At 49.5% G+C, this 17,981-nt stretch overlaps 1 protein-coding gene across 1 annotated transcript in view; it reads right to left on the reverse strand.

Moving 5' to 3' along the window:
* Tead4 (TEA domain transcription factor 4) overlaps nt 1-11,093 on the reverse strand; it is a gene marked incomplete at its 5' end in the record, with an annotated part of 45,150 nt that extends 34,057 nt beyond the window's left edge. The window contains 2 exons of the mRNA XM_036181957.1: nt 9,652-9,906; nt 11,009-11,093. Coding sequence (XP_036037850.1) covers nt 9,652-9,906; nt 11,009-11,093 — 340 coding nt within the window. The remainder of the gene's footprint in view (nt 1-9,651; nt 9,907-11,008) is intronic.
* Between the last annotated feature and the right edge of the window lie 6,888 nt (nt 11,094-17,981).

The following is a 17,981-nucleotide window of genomic DNA, read 5'->3' on the forward strand; positions in this document are numbered from 1 at the left end:
AGAAGGGGGGAGTGCCTCGGCCTGACCACAGGCTGAGGGTGAGGACCTCTGATGAGAAATTACCACGGTCTTCTCATGACCTCTTTGCTTCCCACAAGCGGCACCAATCAGCCTGGGCCTGGGCCTGGGCCTGGGCCTAGACACAATTCCACTAGATTTGCTGTCCCATCTGCAAAATCCTGCTTGGAACAGTCACTTCTACGTCTCATTTCCCAAGGCAGGGCAGTCTGTTCTCTCACCATGCCATAAAAACAGCATCAAGGAAGTAAAGGACCAGCTGCTTAGCAGGAGGCCAGGGTGGTCAGCCATGCTTCCCCAGACTGTCAGGCCCTGCTCTTAATTGGTGTTCCTGTTTATTATCCTGTTATATTATCTTGCTGTATGTTATAATGAATGCAACAAGTTTTAAAAATCAAAATGGGCTGAGAATCTAAAGAACCCTCTTGAGGTCTCTCCAGAGAGCCAGCCCTTCTCTGAGCTCCGTGTCATCGTTCCCTCTTGTAGGCTAGGACTCAGGAAGGAGAAGCTATGCCCTAATCTGGATGGCAGTAGAGTCTCTCTGTCCAAGATCTGCTGACGTCAGAGGGCTGGGGGAGGAGCTTATTTGTGAAGAAGTGACCACAGCAATGGGACCACTGAGGTACTACCACTGTCCTCCCTGAATGGGCCCCAAGACTTCCGGTGAAATCTTTGCTGGCTGGCACCCCCAAGAGCTTTCCCTGAATACGCAGGTATGCCCATTCTCACCTCCACCCCTCAGCTGATGGTTTGGGCCTTCGCATTCCTTGGTTGAGCTCCGTGCCATAGTTCCCACTAAACATGGAGCTTGTTGAGAGAAAGGACTTCTGCTCTCAGGTCTACGTCTTCTCTGCACTGCCCCTCTCCTAACTCTGGGGGGCGCTCATCATCACAGTGGCATCAGAGATAGTGTCCATGTGAAATGGCATTCGGCAACACTGTCACAAGACACCACCTCACACCTACTCGCACGGCTATGAACAGAAAAGGGAAAATAACAAGGTTGGCAGGCATGTGGAAAGACTGGAACCTTCTGCCTCGCTGGGGTGGAGGTGGGTATAAAGTGGGACATTCGCTATGGGAAACGGTTACTTCTGATTGTCAACTTGATCTAGAATCACTAGGAAGGGCGCCACCAGGCACACCCGAGAGGGATTTTACTTAGATTTAGTTTGGCTCAGGACTTGCCTGTGAGGAACTATCTTGATTATGTTGCGTTGGAAAGAGCCACCCTAAAAGGGCAGCACCTTAGAGTTGGAAACATGGGAAGGAGAAAAGGAAAACTAAGCACGAGAATTCATCACTCTTGGAGCTGGTGAGACGGTGGGTAAGGGTAGTGCTGCCAGGACTGACGCCCCGGCTCCGCGGTTCCTGGCACTTACATGGCAGAGGAGGACCAGCAACCAGCTACAGGTCATCCTGTGAACTCCATGAGAATGCCATGACACGAGCCCCCACCCCGTATCCCACTCCACACACACACATACATTCTCTGGCTGGAGAAATGGTCAGAAGTTAAGAGCACTTGCTCTTCCAGAAGATGAAGGTTCAATTCCCAATATCCACGTGTTGCCAGGACCACCTGGAACTCCAGTCCCAGACCAATGCTCTCCTTCTGGCTGTCATAGGCAACAAGCATGTGCATAGTGCACAGAAAAATACCCATGTACATAGAATAAAAACTTCAATTTTTTTTTTTTTTAATTTAGAAGTTCACCATTCTCCATTTCTTAGTTGTGGACGCAATGTCACGAGCTGCCTCAGACTCCCGCTGACATGACCCCCTCCACAGTAGACTGTAACTTTCAACTTTTAGTCCAAACTTTCTCCCTTAAGTGTTTCTGTCAGGGTATTTTATCACAGCAAAAGGAAAATGACAGTAAGCATTGTTGTTTATTTGTTTGGTTGGTTGGTTTGGTTTTTCGAGACAGGGTTTCTCTGTGTAGTTTTGGAGCCTGTCCTGGATCTCAGTCTGTAGACCAGGCTGGCCTTGAACTCACAGAGATCCACCTGGCTCTGCCTCCCAGTGCTGGGATTAAAGGCGTGCGCCACCACTGCCCGGCACATTGTTATTTATTTGTTTGTTTGCTTGTTTGTTTATTTTGAGGCAAGGCCTCATTATGTACCCTTGGCTGTCCTAGAACTCCATATGTAGAGCAGGCTGGCCTCAGACACAGAGAGATCCTCCTGCCTCTGCCTCTTGAGTGCTGGGACTAAAGGCGTGCACCACTACACCCAGCTAAACATTGCTTTTTGTTTTTAAAATTAAACATAAAAAACACCATAGAAGCCAACAGTTCCTTCCTCTCCTGGATTCACACACTCGTGTTCACTAGCAGTGTCATAACAGCCAAAGGACACAACAACAAAAGTTCCAGCCGGGTGTGGTGGCGCAAGCCTTTAATCCCAGCACTCGGGAGGCAGAGGTAGGCTGATCTCTGTGAGCTCGAGGCCAGCCTGGTCTACAGAGTGAGATCCAGGACAGGCAGGAAAACTACATGGAGAAACCTTGTCTTGGAAAAAGAAAAAAGAAAAAAAAAAAAAAAAAAACCACGAAAGTCCCTTGGCTGATGATGGGCTAGCAAGCCAGACATTTAGGCTAGGGCTGTAGCTCAGTGGTAGGTCACGTGTTTCGTATAGACCAAACCCTGCCTTCTACCCTCCATACAAAAACAAAAAACAAAAAACAAAACAAAAACAAACAAACAAACAAACAAACAAACAAAAACCCTCACCAATACTGAAGTAAACTTTTCTACTGTTCTGAGGTCAATCCACAGAGATAAAAAGTAAGATAGACAAAACTTGCCTTTAATCCCAGCACTCTGGAAGCAGAAGCAGGTGGCTCTCTATGAGTTCAAGAACAGCCTGGTCTATAGAGAGAGTTCCAGGACAGCCAGGGTTACACAGAGAAACCCTGTCTTGAAAGACCAAAAAGGATAAAAAAATAAAAAGAAAGAAAGAAAGAAAGAAAGAAAGAGAGGAAGGGAGGGAGGGAGGGAGGGAGGGAGGGAGGGAGAGAGAGAGAAAGAGAGAGAGTGAGAGAGATATTGTTATGTTGTTATCATGGCTACTGGGGCCCCAAATAATGAGCAGTTATTGCTTGATGGGTACAATTTTTATTTGCGGGTGATGAGAAAGTTTTAGAAATGCATAGGGATGGTGGCTGCACATCATTTGATACGAATGTACCAAGCTGGGGTTGGGACTCAGTGCTAAGGTGTTTGCAAGTATACACAAGACTCTGGGTTCCAGCCTCAGCACCATAAAACTTCATTTGGGGGTGGGAGGCTGGTGCGGCAGATGGCTTAGTGGATGAAAGTGTCTGCTTCCAGAATGATGATGATCTCAGTTTGATCCCCAGAACCCCGGGAAAGCTGTCCTCTGACCTCCACACACATGCCAGCACCCACACATATACACACACAAGCATACAAAATAAGCCAAAAAAAAAATACTGTTGTGTTATGTACATGAGGGTAAGAGGTACACCCAAATACAAATGTCCTGCTGTCACCCCAGTCACTCCCTTGAGACAGGGTCTCTCAGTGCATATGGAGATGGGCTGGCAAGCTCCAGCGGTCCTCCTGTCTCTACCCACCAGGCACTTGTGGCCATGTCCGACTTTGTACATAGATGCTTAGAATTTGAACTCAGGTCCTCACGCTTGTACAGCAAGCGCTCTTACCCACTGAGCCAGCCCCCAAAATAATGATTTTTAAAGACAAAAATAAAAAATAAAGAAAAAGTGTGAATATATTTAACAGTCCTGACCATTGCCCATACAACCAGCTTAACACCCATACTCCTGCCATGAAATAAAGAAAATCAGAACACTCCCCTCAGGGCTGGCCGTATTACCTACACATTCTACAGAGGAGAAACACAATGCTCGGCAAGGTTAAGTCTTGCTCCAGATCACACCTGCATTTAGGGCAACATAAGTAGAAGAAACCTAGCCTTCCACGGGCCTCTAGAGGCCGGAAAGAGGTGGTGGCCTAAGAGGACCGTGGAAGCACTGGAGACACAAGGGTGATACCAAAAAGGGCAAAAGCCCCAGCATCCTTTTAGCTTTTTGTCACCTTAACACAGCGAGAATTGTCTGGGAAAACGGAACTGTGATTGCAAACAATTGCCTCCATCAGACTGGCCTGTACTGTGGGCAATGATACCTCTCATGGACCGGTGGTCCTCAGCTGTACGGAAAAGCAGGCCGAGCAAACCATGAGGAGCCAGCCAGGAAGCAGCATCCCGCCATGGTATCTGATTCAGTTCCTGCCTCAAGGTTCCTCCTGCCTCGAGTTCCTGTCACGGCTTCCCTTGATGTTGGACTGGAACCTGTATGTCAAATCAACCCTTTCCTAAATTACTTCACCACAGCAGTGGAAAGCAGGCTAGGAGACCAAGGAAGGATGGGATGGCAATAAGACAGAGCAGGAGGCTTAGGCTCAGGCTGGGCACCCAGCCTCTGCCCATCCCTCAGTAAGGAGAGTCTTGACAAGACTCCAGCCGTAGGCTGCCAAGGCCCAGCCAGATTCTCCCTCTCAACAGGGGTGTCACTCATTTCTGTCTACCCGAGAGGTCCTTTCCTGATAAGTGTTTTCTTTCGATGCCACCATGTCAAATCCTCTGAGCTGGTGCAGTGCTCTAGTTCCTTCCTGAGCACATTTGCTACCCCTACCCCAGATCAGACTCCATTTCCCTCCAGAAATGCCCAAGACAACCAACCCAGCCCTCTCTAGTTTCTTGGCTACACCCTACATGCCTGTCTGGGTCACTCACAAAAGGGATTTCTTCTGTGTCTATCTCATTAGCATGAAGTCCTGGGGAATGGAAATTCCCCCCCCCCCCCAGCTAGATTCAAGATGGATGCTCCTCCATAAGACTAACATAACAGCGGGCCAGGGACAGACACAGCAGAGAATCCAAGAGACAGGGAATGAAGGCAGGGGCCAGAGAGACACAGCCACACAAGAGCCACCTCCAGGTAAGTGAAGGCTGGGACCAGAAAGAAGAGATGCAAAGAATTAAGGAGCCAGCCTCAGCAAGGAGGAGGAGGAGGAAGGTGACCACTCAATTCGGCTGCCAAGGAGCGAAGAAAGGCAAGGTCGGATGCAGCCAAGAGTGAAGAATGAGGAGGATGGGCAACAACAGACTGAGGGTCCCACAGTGACAGGGCAAAAGTGCAGGGAGCTGCAAGCAGGAGGTTAGCACCCCGGGCATGGGAGCTGGTCCAGGAGAGATGGGAGGTGTTCAAGTGGGGGCCACAGCCAACAGGTATGGGTGCCTCGGCTCAGAAATAACAGGTGTTAATCTGCGTTGCGGATCTGCATGTCTGCCTGGCTCTGGGCAGTGGCTTCTTCTCTGGTGTAATGTGGCCTGAGCTGGTAACAGGACTAATCCCCGTCCTCAAAATACTAAGGCCACGGCCTCAACTCTAGGATCTGCTGTCAGCTGACTACGGGTCCCACTGGCTGGTCCACTTGGGAAATGATCTCCGCATGCAGGAAGTGTAAAGACGGGGCTCTTGAGCGTGCTGGCAGCTGACTAGGGGTGAGGACAGGGCACAACAGGTCCCTCAGGGAAGATGAGAAGAGCGGAGGAGAAGAGCCAGAGCGAGAGGAGGTCTGAGTCAGCCTCCCAGGGGGCCTGCCCCACACACTGCGGTGAGCTCAGAGCTATCTATACCTCCCAGCTGTGCTGGCCGCCCCCAAGCTGGTAAGGAGAGACCAGGGTAAGCCGGGTCTGGCTCACAGCGAGACCAGCCTTCACGCAGGTCAGGTGAGTCATCTGATGAAGCAGGACACTCCTGTCTCCTTGTCCAGAGACTGACCCACCTGACCCAAGGCCAGGCAGAGGCAGGGCCAGGAAGGACAGTAAGGAGTTCAGAGTGAGAGCAAGGGGTGGGGGTGGCTAGCCCTGCTCTACGCACTACCTGAGAGACCTTCCTAACCCCCACATCTTTACACATAAAGTAGGGAGAGACAGCTACCCACAATCACTAGAGAAATCTAAGCATCGGTTTAAGTGATGAATGTATGGAACTTACGCGTACCAGATGGAAATTCTGACACACACCACAACATGAGCATGATGCTGAGTGAGCAGAAGGAAGAGGAAGAGAAGGAAGAAGAGGAGGGGAAGGAGGAGGAGGAGGAGGAGGAGGAGGAGGAGGAGGAGGAGGCCATCCCTAGCCTGGTGGTCCTAGGTCCTATAAAAGGCAGGCTAAGCCAGGCACAGTGGCGCACGCCTTTAATCCCAGCACTGGGGAGGCAGAGGCGGGTGGATCTCTGTGAGTTAGAGGCCAGTCTTACAAAATGAGTTCTAGGACAGCTAGGACTGTTACACAGAAAAACCGTGTCTCAAAAAATTTTTAAAAATAAAATAAAATAAAAATGAAGGCAGAGCCGGGCGGTGGTGGCCCATGCCTTTAGTCCCAGCACTCGGGAGGCAGAGGCAGGTGGATCTCTGTGAGTTTGAGCAGCCTGGGCTACCAAGTGAGTTCCAGGAAAGGTGCAAAGCTACACAAAGAAACCCTGTCTTGAAAAACAAAAACAAAAAAAAAAATGAAGGCAAGCTGAGAGAGCCACATGGAGCAGCCAGGAAGCAATAACCCTCCATGGCCTCTGCTCCTGCCTCCAGGTTCCTGCCCTACTGGAGAGATGTAGACATATAAGTGGAATAAACCCTTTCCTCCCCAACTTGCTTTTGGTTATGGTGTTTCATCACAGCAATGGGAACCCTTTGGCAATCACCACGCCTGGCTTAGTATATTGATTGTACACATTGTGGCTCCACCCCAGGGCCTTCTCAGTTACCGGCAGCACCCTCGGCTCCTGCCCCCTGCTGAATGAATGATTTCTGCACCTCCTCTGCTTCTTCACACAGTGATTCCTTCTCAGTGTCCCGTGCACAATCTCTGGCTTCCAGACCAGGGTGCTGACAGACGCCGCGGTCACACAATCCTCACCTCCTCAGCATACCTCCTGCCTTTCTCCACCTTCTCGAGATTATGATTGCCGTCTACCTCACTCTCCACCGGAGAGCCCATAGCCCTGGGGCAGCTATGGGGGGTACCCCATGGAAAGCACTGCCCCCAGCTGGCATCGAATGGGAGCTCCCTAGGTCAGCTTTCTCCTCTGGGAAGCTTCCCTGGGGGAAGCAACTGTTAGACCAAGAAGTGATCAGAGCAGAGGTTGCCATCCTCGGAGTATCTGAGAGACTCTGGGAAGAGAGTCTGGGAACCGAGGTGTGGGGAGGCAGCAGTTTTAACAGGGGTCTGTGGAAGTGGGGAGGGGCACATAATGTGAAAGGGTCTTACTTTCGGAGAAGCGAAGGGAAGGGAAGGGAAGCATTGTTTTGGTCTCATGGGGAAGACTTTATGTAAAAGAAAAAAAAAAAAAAAAAAGAGGAGCTGTCAGGAGCTCTACTGACCCCAGAGCCCAGCTGAGGAGTAACCCCCTAGAACTTACACCTGTAGCTTCAGCACCAGCCCACTTCGTAGTCTGTGAGGCTGGAGACGGGACCAGGGCCTCATGTATGCTGGGTCAGCACTCCACCACTGAACCACACTGCAGCCCAACACCTGACCTAGTTTAGAATCAGGGTTTTGTGGGTGCATTAGTTAAGCTGAGGTCATACTGGACTAAGGCACACCCTAAACCCAATGACTAGTAGTGTCTTTGTAAGAAGGTAAGAGGAAGGCTGGCGAAATGGCTCAGTGGTTAAGAGCACATACTGTTCTTGAGAGGACCCGGGTTTGGTTCCCAGCACCCATGTGGCAGCTCACAACCATTGGTGACTCCAGTTCCAGGGGATCTGATGCCTCTTCTGACCTCCGTGGGCACTGCACGCATGTGGTGCACAGATACACACTCAGGCACACACACATACACATAAAAATAAATTAAGGCCGGGCGGTGGTGGTGCACGCCTTTAATCCCAGCACTCAGGAAGCAGAGGCAGGCGGATCTCTGAGTTCGAGGCCAGCCTGGGCTACAGAGTGAATTCCAGGAAAGGCACAAAGCTACACAGAGAAACCCTGTCTCAAAAAAACAAAAAAAAATAATTAACTAATTATTAAATGGAATCTCTGCATACCACCTTCATGCCTGAGCCCTGCACACCAAGATCATGCTCTCCCCCAAAGCTGCTCACAACTCATTCCTGTTGCTTCCGGCCACCCGGCTTGTGAGAACCTGTCGATCACCCTAGGGAACTAACACACTCAGTCCCCACACAGAGCCCTCCAACAGCTGGAAAAGCACCTGTGCTGTGGGAAGAGGGGAAGAGAACCCATGAATGGAAACCCGTGGGGGAAAGGGTGGCAGCTGGGGTGGGAACCAGGCAGAGGCCCTCTGCTGTCCTGACTTCATCAGCCCTTGGGGTGCCCACCCTTCCACATACTGTTTAGAGCATGGGGACCTGAGGGTGTTTCCGGCGGGAGTGGAAGCCTGACCTAATCCTGACCCAGGCCTTGCACAGCAGCTGTTCAGTTTGGGTCTGCTTTTACTTTCCCAGAATCCTCTCCTCCAAAGTCAACAGGCCTCATACAGACTGCTGGTCCTCTCCATGTGACTGCTAAACATGCTAGTCCACACCCAGGTCACTCAAGAAGCCGGGTCCTCACGGCCTGCCTTAGAGAACGGTTAGCTGTTTGCTTCCCCATTCCATATACATGGACCACACCTGCTGTACCTGTGCCTGGCACCCACAATGCTTGGCATGTGTTAAATGCATGAATGAGGGAGGAGGGGGCAGGAGGAATCCTATCCCAAAATGAATCCCTTCATGTTCCTTTTCTTTTTCTTTTTTTTTTTTAAAGATTTATTTATTTATTATGTATACAGAAGAGGGCGTTAGATCTCATTACAGATGGTTGTGAGCCACCATGTGGGTGCTGGGAATTGAACTCAGGACCTCTGGAAGAGCAGTCAGTGCTCTTAACCTCTGAGCAACCTCTCCAGCCCTCCTTTTCCTTTCTTTTTGTGGTACTGGAGATTAAACTCAGGACATCTCATGATGTGAGGTCAGAGCTACACTCCCAGGTGAAGAAGTCTCCTGTTCTTGTCACCCTTCACATCCAAGGTTGACAGCATGAAGAGCAAGCATTTGCTTATGATGATGATAATGACATGTGTTAGAAAGAGAGAAAGAGAGAGGAGGAGAGAGGAAGGGAGGGAGGGGGAGAGGGAGAGGGGAAGGGGGGATTTCTAGTCTGCCCTGTGGAGATAGTCTATTCCACCCACAGTGATCTTCATAAAATTTTCTACTGACAGGCAGTAGTGGTGCACACCTTTAATCCCAGCACTTGGGAGGCAGAGGATCTCTGAGTTCTAGACCAGCCTGGTCTACAGAGTGAGTTCCAGGACAACTAGGGCTATGCAGAGAAACCCTACCTTAAATAAACAAAGGGAAATTTCTTTCTACTAACCCACAGTCTCCTCAGCAGATTCCCCTCCCACCCTCATCCATTCCCAAGCTTTACTCAGGTGCTTGGAACTCAGGACAGAAGAAAGTGCTGTGCGCCCAATAGACGCCACAGGAGGTCATTTGGAGGGAACCCAAGGTTACCGTGTCCATTCTTGCTGAACTACAAGGCCAGCTTCTGCCCGGCTCCAACAGGCTCCTTACCGTACATCTTGCCTTCGTCCGACAGGATGATTTTGCGGCGGCCGCAAGGTGGGTAAATGGCCATTGCCTCCTGGAAGCTTTTCTCAATATCTGGACTCCACACACCCTCTGCATCATTGTCGATGGGCTTGTCCAGTGCCTGGCTGCCCCCAGAGATGCTGCTCCCCTCGGGGGAGTCGGGAGAACTCCACTCGTTGGAGGTAATGGTGCCGGCCTTGCCCTCCAAGGCTCGGCTTGGAGGAGCGCCCGTTGGACCTGTTAGAGCCAAAGCAAGGCAAAGGTGAGAGGTAGAAGGACCGTGAAGGCCGCAAGACACAGGATGCCCAGAGAGCGCTCGAGCACCTGACCACTTACTTAGGGAACACAGTGAAAGGTCGGGGGCTCAGGAGTCAGAGACGATTAAACAGTAGTCTGCAGTTTCCCTGCAGCATCCAAACGTCCAAACGTCCAATGAGCACAAAAGACCCCTCTGATTATACCTCTAAGAACACACAGGCTGGGAAGTAGGAGACAAAGGCCTAGTGACAGATTTAGTCTCATACCAAATGAACTCTGGGCAACAAGGATCTTAAATATTATGGAGGAGGTTAAACAGTACAAACGCCATGGAAACAGTATGCAAAATCCTCAAAAAACTTAAAGTGAAGGCCAGGGGGTGGAGTCCAATGATAGAGGTTTTCTGAGTATGCTTGAGGGTTCTAGCTTCAGTACTACCAATAATAATAATAATAATAATAATAATAATAATAATAATATGATCTACCAATCCTGCTTCTTGGCAAATACTCAAAAGAATTGAAAGCAGGAGCTCCAAGAAACATCTGTATACTGATGTTCATAGCAGCACTATTCACAACAGCCAAAAAATAGAAGATATCCTGCATTCATCCCTACATGAACACAGAATGAGGCATGGGTATACGATGGACTACTATTAGCACTATAAAGGCAGGTGACCCTGCCACAGGCTACAACACGGATGAGTGTTGATGATATTGTGTTAAGTAAAATGGCCTAGCAAGCACAAGGCCCCGGGTTCGATCCTCAGCTCCAGGGGGAAAAAAATAGAAAGAAAGAAAGAAAGAAAGAAAGAAAGAAAGAAAGAAAGAAAGAAAGAAAGAAAGAAAGAAAGAAAGAAAAGCTGGCTTGCAACAAGCCAAGCTAAGGCTGAGCATTTCTTTTTAAGAATAAACCTATGTGAGTGATTTATTTGGGAGCCGGGTGGCAGGCCCCTCCAAAAGCAAAAACAAACATCAACAATGAAGGTTGCCAAGGGCTGGGGGAGGGAGAAATGGGGAGTTGTCTAAGAGATACAGAGTGTCTGGTTGTTGTGCAATGATGTGAACATACTTCCTACCTGGGGCCTGTACACTGGCGAAAGATGAAGATGGTGGACTTCCGTAGCTCAGTAGCACCTGCCTAGCAAGGACACCGCCCTGGGTTCAATGCCTAGGAGCACAAGAAACAATTCCGGAAAGGGTGGATCTGGAAAATGAAACAAAGCAACAGCTAAAGAAGCAGCTGGCAGGGAAACTTCCCCAGCTGATGAAAGCTCTGAATCCTCTAATTCTGGGACCAAAATGAATCTTAAGATGGATAAATTCAAATAAACACAATGCCCAAACACAAACCTTAAAAGCATCCATGATGAAAATGTGCAGATTAGCTACAACAAAAGAGCCCATGGTGTGGGGATGGAACCCATGGCCTCTTGCGTGCTAAAAAGATGCTGTACCGACCCCCAGGCCAGAAAGAAATATATATCTAATAGTGGGTTTCACCAGCAATACTAACAGACTCAAGATAACTCAAACCCTAACAAACAAGTTGGGGGGCGTAAAGCACTTGCTGTGCAAGTGTGAGGACCAGAGTTCGGATCCCTAGATAGACGTGTTGAAGGAAGCAGCCCATGTCTGTAATCACAACACTTCCACTGGAGGTGAGAGGGAGAGACAGGACAATCCCTGAAACCCAGGAGCCAGTTTGCCTGGTTTAAGTACACAGTCCCAAGAGGTAGTGACTCAGGCCAGGGAGATGGTTTATGTGGGTAAAAGCACTCGCTGTGTGAGCCAGATGGCCTGAGTTTGATCCTCTAAAAAGCTGGATGAGGCGGTCAACACCTGTGGTCCCAGCAGAGCGGTATGGGAGGCAGAGACAGGCAAAAAGCTCTTCTCTGATCTCTGCCTGTGCCCCAAGGTACCTATCAGTCTGCACTCACACATAATACACAACACACACACACACACAGAGAGAGAGAGAGAGAGAGAGAGAGAGAGAGAGAGAGAGAGAGAGAGAGAGAGAGAGATACACACAAACAGTAATCAAAAATAAATCTTTAAAAGGAAAGATGGCTCAGGTTATGAGTGCTGGGTCCAAGTCTCAGCACCCACATGGCAGCTAACAACAGTGTGTCATCCAGTTTCAGGGGATCTGATGCCTTTTTCTTGCCCCTACAGGCACTAGGTACTCATGTAGTGCACAGACATACATGCAGGCAAAACACCCAGACACATAAAAGCACGTGCTGCTCTTGCAGAGAGCTCCAGTTCAGATGCTCACAATTGCCTGTAACTACAGGAGATCCAATGCCTCTGACCTATGTGGATAACTACACTCACCTACACAGGCATACACAACTCATATAATTAAAAATAAAATAAATGTTGGAAAAAAAAAAGAAAAGAAAAAGGAATTATGCTGGTTAGTAGCTTTTTGTCAACTTGACACAAGCTCGGGTCATCTGGAAAAAACAGAACCTCAGCTGAGAATGAGTCCTGTAGGCAAGTCTGTGGGGGCCTTTCTTGATTAATGATTGACACAGGAAGGCCCACCCCACTGTGGGTGGTGCCGTCCCTAGGCAGGTGGTCCTGGGGTGTATAAGAAAGCAGGCTGAGCAAGCCATGGGGAGCGAGTGGGTAAGCAGCCTTCCTCATGGTCCCTGCTTCAGTTCCTGCCTTGAGTTCCTGCCCTGACTTCCTTCAATGATGAACTAACACCGTAAGCGGAAACAAACCCTTTCTTCCCCACGTTGCTTTCTTTTGTCTTTATCACAGCAACAGAAAACTAAGACAGGAATAAAGAGGTGTGTATACAAAAGTGAGCCTGCCATGAGGGGAAAAAGAGATTGAGCAATGTGTCCGGCAGAAACATGAGTACATGGGAACAAAAGCTAATACAGAGACATCGCTCAGTGGTAAAGCACCTGCTTAGCATGGGAGGCCCCAAGTGCCAACCTGCACTACAAGAAAAGGATAGCTAGTTTAACAGAGACCACATTTCTGAAACAAATTTAGAACATGCATTTGATAAAACCTAAGACTTTCACCCAGGTGTTGGTGCCACACGCCTTTAATCCCAGCATTCAGGAGCAGAGGCATGCAGATCTCTGAGTTAAAGACCAACCTGGTCTGTAGAGAGTTCCAGAACAGCTAGGGCTATACAAGAAACTCTATCTTGAAAAACAAAAACAAAAAAACCTAAGACCTTTCTAAAACAACTATTTAATAAATGAATGAATAAAAAAAAAAAAATCAGCTGGGCAGTGGTGGCGCACGCCTTTAATCCCAACACTCGGGAGGCAGAGGCAGGCGGATATCTGTGAGTTCGAGGCCAGCCTGGTCTCCAAAGTGAGTTCCAGGAAAGGTGCAAAACTACACAGAGAAACCCTATCTCGGGAAAAAAATAAAAATAAAAAATGATAGAGACAAAGGGAACCAATTTCTTCAGTCTGAGCAAAGACACCTGAAAACAAGTAGGTCTCTTGCTGAAACAATACCTTTTAAATTAAAGATAAGAACAAGGACGTTCACTTTGAGCACCTCAAACACTATGCAAAGCCAGGCAGTGGGGGGGTGGGGCACGCCACAGGGACAGGGGCAGAGGCAGGTGGACCCCTGAGTTTGAGACCAGCCTGGTCTACACAGGGAGCTCCAGGACAGCCAACACTTAGGCAGCCAGGCCAAAAGTGGAAAAATAAAAACAAAGACACAAACTTCAGTAAAATTATGATTTCAGAGATTTCCACAAGGTTTTCCACAAAACCTTAACAAGCAGATTCTGCCATGACTGCCGAGCTCTCTAACAAGGTGGTTAGCTGTCTGTCCCCACCCTGCCCCCCAGCTTCATGTCCTAAATGGTGGTATGCTGTGTGAAGACTGAGAGATCAGTGATGGCTCCGCTCCTACAGCAAACATTATGACTTCGTGTAAATCACATCATCGCTGAGAACCTCACCCATAAAACCCAGGGACCTGAGTTCTTTCTTTCTGTGCCGGCGTTGCCTGTGGCCTACGCTCCACACCTGGACTCCGTGCCCCCCCCCCCCCCAAGTACACCCACAGTGGTCAATAAGCATGTGCAGGTATGGGGTAAGAGAGTTAAGTTAACTCATGTGACAGCTCTTGCCTTGTAAGTCAAGGCTCTGGGTTCCCTGCCCCACCCCCACCCCGTGAGGGGTAGTAGGTGGGGGAGGAGTTACAGTCTACTACAGGGCTTGCCTCCCACTCAGCGCTCAGTACAGGGTGTTTAATAACCACTGTTCTTAAGCTCCCAGCCTGGCATGCAAGATCTGAATCCTTAAACAGGCCTGGCAGGTACACATAGCTTAAACCCTAATGATGGAGATTAATATCTAACAGTGATTAATTAACCTTCTAATGCAGAAGGCCCCATTAGTTTTGGTGTTGGACTTCATTTTCTCCACAGGCCTTACATAAGCACAGCCACACACTCTGAGCTGAGTCGAGGGCAAGATGGAGAGAGAGGGGGGCTAGCCCCATACCATCTTATGTGATGCCCCCCCACCAGAGGAGGTAGTCTCTGGGCCTTGCCCCTCCTCAACATTGCCCTTTCCTACACTCCACAGTTGGGCCCAGGACAGCCCAGAAGAACAGAACTGGAGGAACTAGAGACCATCTGTGCCAGCCTACCCCATGGGAGAGGTTTTCTGAGGATCTGCACTCCATGTTCCCAAGATTGGGTCTCTCCCAGAGAAAATGGGGCAGCAGGTCATGCAAGGCCCTAGGACATGGGATTCATTACTGCAGCGAGCTGGCCCTGGCCCTGTGTGGCTGTGGTGCTCCTGGTCCCCTGTTGTGACTGGCTGGCCGCTCCCACCCTTACTAGGCAAACTGCCCACACAAGCCTGCTCTGTGGCCAGAAGAATGGAGTGAGTCAACCCCAGCCCAGAGATGCTCCCCGCTCCTCCTGCTCCTCCCCCAGGTGACCCTCCAGGGACTGCCAGGAGAGAGGTAGAGTGGGAGACAGATGGCATGGCTGCCCAGACCATGTGCTATGGTCAGAGAAATAAAAATAATCCTTGACTTGGCTCTCAGGCCCTGGCCTGGAGGCTTCTAGCTCTCTCTGCCCCACCCAAAAGCCACCAGATGTCCTACTTGGGACAACCAGGCCCAAAGAACACGCCACTCTACCCCAAGGCCCACAGGTGCTGGCCATGGAGGAAATTTCAGAAGAATCAGGAATTGAGATTGTATTAGGATCTTTCTAAGGCTCAGAACCCTGTGCTCTTCTAGAAACAGACGAGAATGAAGACCGGCAAGCCATGCATGAAGAAGCCACTGCTGGGGGGCACAGTGTGGGTAGAGAGGAGGACAGTCTGAGAAAGCAACCAAACCAGACCGCTAGAAGCTGGGGTTGTAGCTCTGGGGTAGAGCATCTGCCAGCCAAGCCCTTGGACCCTGAGACCTCTCCGTGTCTGTCCATCTCCCACATGACCATAGATCTCTCAGCCCCACTCACTCCCCAGCCACCAAAGCACACAGTACACAATGTTGGTGTGACAAGCCAGTCCTGGACTGTGATCTCACTTGAGCTTGCCTGTTCCCCCAACTGAAGAACACGATTATCTTCCAGACACTGGTGTCTGCCCTGCTCCTGGATCGGTAGTAGGAGCTTAGGCAGTCAGCATTACCTACCCTTAATGAGTTGACTCTGCCAAAGGCTCCCTCTGTTTAATCCAGGACAAATAATACCTTAATTTCACAACATAGATGTTCTTCCACATACAATGGGATACATTCTGGGTAAACTTATCAGTCGGTTAATAACACCCGAATGTAGAAGGGAGTGGTAATGCATGTTTATATCTTAGATTCCGGAGGCTGAGGCAGGAGGATCATGAGTTGGAGAGCATTTGAGTAACCTTCATACTGACTTCACAGTGGCTGCGGCAATCTCCCTGTCTACCAACAGTGAAGAACAGTTTCCTCTCCCACAACCTCACCAGCATCTGTGGTCATCTGATTTCTTGATGACAGCCATTCTGATTGGACTGAGACAGACAGACTCTTGAAGCAATTTTAATTTATTTCCCCATAGCTGTGGACATTAAACCTTTCTTTCAGATTTTATTTTATGTCTAGAAGTGTTATGCCTGGATGTGTGCTCAATGTCTGCAAAGGTCAGAAGAGGATGTTGGATCCCCAGAACCAGAGTCACAGATGGTAGTGGGCTGCCATGTGGGTCTCGGGAACTGAAACCAGGTCCTCTGCAAGAGCAGCCAGTGCTCTTAACTGCTGAGCCATCTCTCCAGCCCCTCAGTGGGATTTTTTTTTTGTTTTTTTGTTTTGTTTTGTTTTTCGAGACAGGGTTTCTCTGTAGCTTTGGAGCCTGTCCTAGACTAGCTCTGTAGACCAGGCTGGCCTCGAACTCACAGAGATCCACCTGCCTCTGCCTCCCGAGAGCTGGGATTACAGGCGTGCGCCACCACTGCCCGGCTGGGATTTTTTTTTTTTTTTTTTTTAAGTTAGAATACTAACATTAGGGTTTCACTGTGTAGCCCTGGCTAGCCTAGAACTCTATAGATCGGGCTGGCCTCAACTTCATAGTGATCTTCCTGCCTCTGGTGCCCAAGTGCTGCATTAAGGGTTTGCACCTCTGTACCCTGCCTACATACTTTTACACTCTGACTTTGCATGAAATATATTCAATACCTGCATCTCAGCAATGCTGGCAACACTGTGACCGTGTGGCTGGCTGGGTACTGCGTCTCACTGCCGCTGCTCCATGTGACAAAAACATACTGTTTATCATTAGCCAGGTAAACAGCAAGACTCAAGTTTCAAAGAACAACCTCTACTGAACGATGCATCACTTCCACACCATTGTAAAGTGGTGGAAAAATCCCATGTCGACCTTTGTACATGGGGAGGGGGGGATGGTGTGGGGGATGTGGGGGGTGGTCTGTGCAGATAACTCATGGGCTGTCAATATGTGATCTATCACCAACTCCCACAGTCCCCAATCCAAACAGGACGTGACAGAAATTGAAACTCCTGATGTTTACAAGACATGCCTGGTGTGACACAGAAATGAGGCAAGAGTCTGGTCACTCAGAGCAAAGACAGAAACGGTTCCCTCCGGCCTCCTCGCCAGCCACTGCCTCTAAGAACTTTGGAGGTGTAGGCCAAAGGTCCGGCCACACCATGACTCTCACTGCCTGTGGGCTCTGACATCAGTCGCTAGAACAGCCCTCGCAATGCATGACCAACCTGTGACTGGAACTGAGAGGGAAAAAGAAAACCTGAGGTTTCCTTCCGGGAGACCCACCCTAACCTAAGGACACCGGAGGTGACAGAGCAGCTGTAGTAATTCACAGCGGGACAAGCTGGGAATCCCCTTCAGCACAGAATTCTCCTCCAGGCTGGCAGAACTCCCGGCGTGGTTTGATGACCCAGAGGAGAAATAACAAATCTGAACCCCAGATACTCTGCCCTTGATCTAACCCAGATGCAGCCAGAGAGACACTATTTGGGACTGGCCTGGCCCCATCTAGTACAATGGCCCTGGCTATTCCTACCAGACTGGGCTCTAGAGAGACTGAGCCCACGGTCCACTCATCCAGAGGAATCACAAAAACTAAAGGGCAAGTATATGAGGGCCCTGGAAACGTTCAAGGAGGAGGGTGGGGAAGAGGCTTTGAGCTTTCGCTACTCTGACCTTACCTCCAAAAAGAAAGATAATTAGGCAGTGTGTGGTGACTCACACCTGTAATTCCAGCACTCAGGAGGCAGAGGCAGGAAGATCACAAGTTCAAAGCCAGCCTGGGGCTACATAGTCAGTTCCTGGCTACCCACTGATGAAGGGTGAGACCTTGTCTCAAAAAAATAAAATAAAATAAAATAAAAATAAAAACAAAAAATTGGCCAGGCGTTAGTGGCGTATGCCTTTAATCCCAACACTTGGGACACAGAGGCAAGTGGATCTCTATGAGTTTGAGGCCAGCCTGGTCTACAAAGAGAGTTCCAGGACAGCCAGAACTATACGGAGGGAAACCCTGTCTTGCAGGGTGGGGGTGGGGGGAGAATAGTGAT

Source organism: Onychomys torridus, chromosome 3 (genome assembly GCF_903995425.1).
Source record: "Onychomys torridus chromosome 3, mOncTor1.1, whole genome shotgun sequence".
In the NCBI taxonomy this organism is placed as follows: domain Eukaryota; kingdom Metazoa; phylum Chordata; class Mammalia; order Rodentia; family Cricetidae; genus Onychomys; species Onychomys torridus.